A 2,364-nucleotide genomic window follows, 5' to 3' on the forward strand; every position below is an offset into this window, starting at 1 on the left:
AAACTCCGTCTCAAAAAAAAAAAAAAAAAAAAAACAGCAGCAACAAACAAAAACCTCTTAAACCTACCATAGTTTCTTATTTCTCCCTTAAAGTTGACCAATTTGAATAAGCAAATTCACCTCAAGCATCTTCCTATTACCCAAAGCATGAATATTTTCAGATTATGAAAACTCATAAAAGAGTACCTCTTAGAAAATCTTTAAAATATTGTAATTTTATCCTTGTATATTCGTTGACTTGCTTTTCAAGGAACTTTGATGTTTAGGGAGTCATTCTACTTCATATGATTCTAGAGTAATGTTTTAATGTAGTGACTTCTCAGTGTCTTTTTATTTATTTTATTTTATTTTATTTTATTTATTTATTTATTTTGAGACAGAGTCTCACTTTGTTGCCCACACGAGAATGCTGTGGCATGATCTTGGCTCACTGCAACCTCCACTTCCCAGGTTCAAGCAATTCTCGTGCCTCAGGCTTTTGAGTAGCTGAGATTACAGGTGTGTGCCACCCCGCCCGGCTAATTTTTGTGTTTTTAGTAGTGATGGGGTCTCACCATGTTGGCCAGGTTGGTCTCGAACTCCTGACCTCAGGTGATCCGCCCACCCTGGCCTCCCAAAGTTCTGGGATTACAGGCATGAGCCACCGCACCTAGCCTCTCACTGTCTTTTTATATCTTTTATGTAATTCACCCCTTTTTTATATTTGGGAGGAATTTTTGTGTCCTGAAAGTTTTCTGTGTAAAATAGAATGATACTGGCCATAAAGAATTAGCTTCTGAATTATAAAGGGTCCTGGACAGAGCAGTGCCCCTGGGGCTGGGCCTATATAGAGAGTGTTGCACATCACTGACCATGGGTGTCTCTCCTTCAGTTTGTCACTGTGCAGACCATTTCTGGAACCGGGGCTTTAAGGATCGGAGCCAGTTTTCTGGTGAGTCTGGAAGCTTCTTCAGCAAAGAACTGTATATAAATTGCAGATGATAAGGCTTCCTATTGTGTGTGTATTTGACTGTTGATACAGAAGTAGATTTCTTCTTTCCATGAAGTTTGCAGATGTTCTATTCTCTGATTAGAAAATGAAAGGATTTTGAAGAAATTACAAGAAACATAGAATATAGATGATGATAAATTCAGTTCACAAGGAACTTACTATTTACTAGGGAGGTTTTGCATTTTAAAATGCTTGTTTAATCCCTGTGAGGGAGGTATAGTTAGGCTGTTTACAGGTGAAAAAAGTAAGACCCAGATAGGTCCTTGGCTACACGGCCAATATAACTGTCAGAGACTGTTCCAACCCACGCAGTCTCACTGCTGAGTCAATATTGCTTCTCAATCCTAGAGAGAAACTGGGTTTCAGCAGAGAAAAATGTTCTCTCATTAAAATATGTCAACTTTTTTTGCCTCTCCTTTGTTCATTTTTCTATTTCCTTTCATTTTTTAGCAAAGATTTTTTAAGTTCAGCCGAGATGTCTTTCTGCCCAAACCAAGCTGGGGAAACCACACACCCATCTTCAGGGACGCTGGCATGCAGCTACAAGGTTATCGGTATTACGACCCCAAGACTTGCGGTTTTGACTTCACAGGTGCTATGGAGGACATTTCAGTAAGTGGGGCTTTCAGGAGGAGAGAGATGAATAAAACTCTTGCTTGCGGACATACGGTGTCTCCCAACATGTCCCAGTACTGGGGATGAGCTGATTCCCAGACTTCCAGTTACCTTTGTTACTTATCAAATGATGGGATCCTGTGGCATTTCAGATAAACTGTTTCCTTTAAAGCTGCAAAGTCATCTGTTGGTTGTTTTTCTCTCTAGAAAATACCAGAACAAAGTGTTCTTCTTCTGCATGCCTGTGCCCATAATCCCACGGGAGTGGACCCGCGTCCGGAGCAGTGGAAGGAAATAGCAACAGTGGTGAAGGTGAGGAGGATGAACTCAATGGTGACAGTTCTGTGTTTAGTAACCAGCTTTGGAGGCTTAATTTGGCAATGTCTTAACAGAGAGTCTTAACCTTGAACCTGCATGAAATGTCCACACGGGTGGATAAGCGGCCAGAAAAGGGCTCCTCATTTGTGTGATTAGCAGTTCTGGGATTGATGACGCATGAGCATTTGAAAGTAATTTTTTTTGGCCTGGCGCAGTGGCTCACCCCTGTAATCCCAGCACTCGGGGAGGCCACAGCGGGCAGATCACCTGAGTTCAGCAGTTCGAGACCAGCCTGGCCAACATGGTTAAACCCCGTCTCTATTAAAAATACAAAATTAGGGCCGGGCGCGGTGGCTCAAGCCTGTAATCCCAGCACTTTGGGAGGCCGAGGCGGGTGGATCACGAGGTCAAGAGATCGAGACCATCCTGGTCAACATGGT

The 2,364-nt window shown here is 42.3% G+C and overlaps 1 protein-coding gene across 1 annotated transcript in view; it reads left to right on the forward strand.

Annotated features, from left to right (window-relative positions):
- The window catches only part of GOT2 (glutamic-oxaloacetic transaminase 2), a 27,264-nt gene that overhangs the window by 15,034 nt on the left and 9,866 nt on the right, over positions 1-2,364 (forward strand). Inside the window, exons 4-6 of the mRNA XM_017502557.2 lie at positions 872-931; positions 1,442-1,603; positions 1,814-1,918. Coding sequence (XP_017358046.1) covers positions 872-931; positions 1,442-1,603; positions 1,814-1,918 — 327 coding nt within the window. The remainder of the gene's footprint in view (positions 1-871; positions 932-1,441; positions 1,604-1,813; positions 1,919-2,364) is intronic.

This window comes from Cebus imitator, unplaced genomic scaffold, assembly GCF_001604975.1.
Source record: "Cebus imitator isolate Cc_AM_T3 unplaced genomic scaffold, Cebus_imitator-1.0 Scaffold297, whole genome shotgun sequence".
Classification (NCBI taxonomy): Eukaryota; Metazoa; Chordata; class Mammalia; order Primates; family Cebidae; genus Cebus; species Cebus imitator.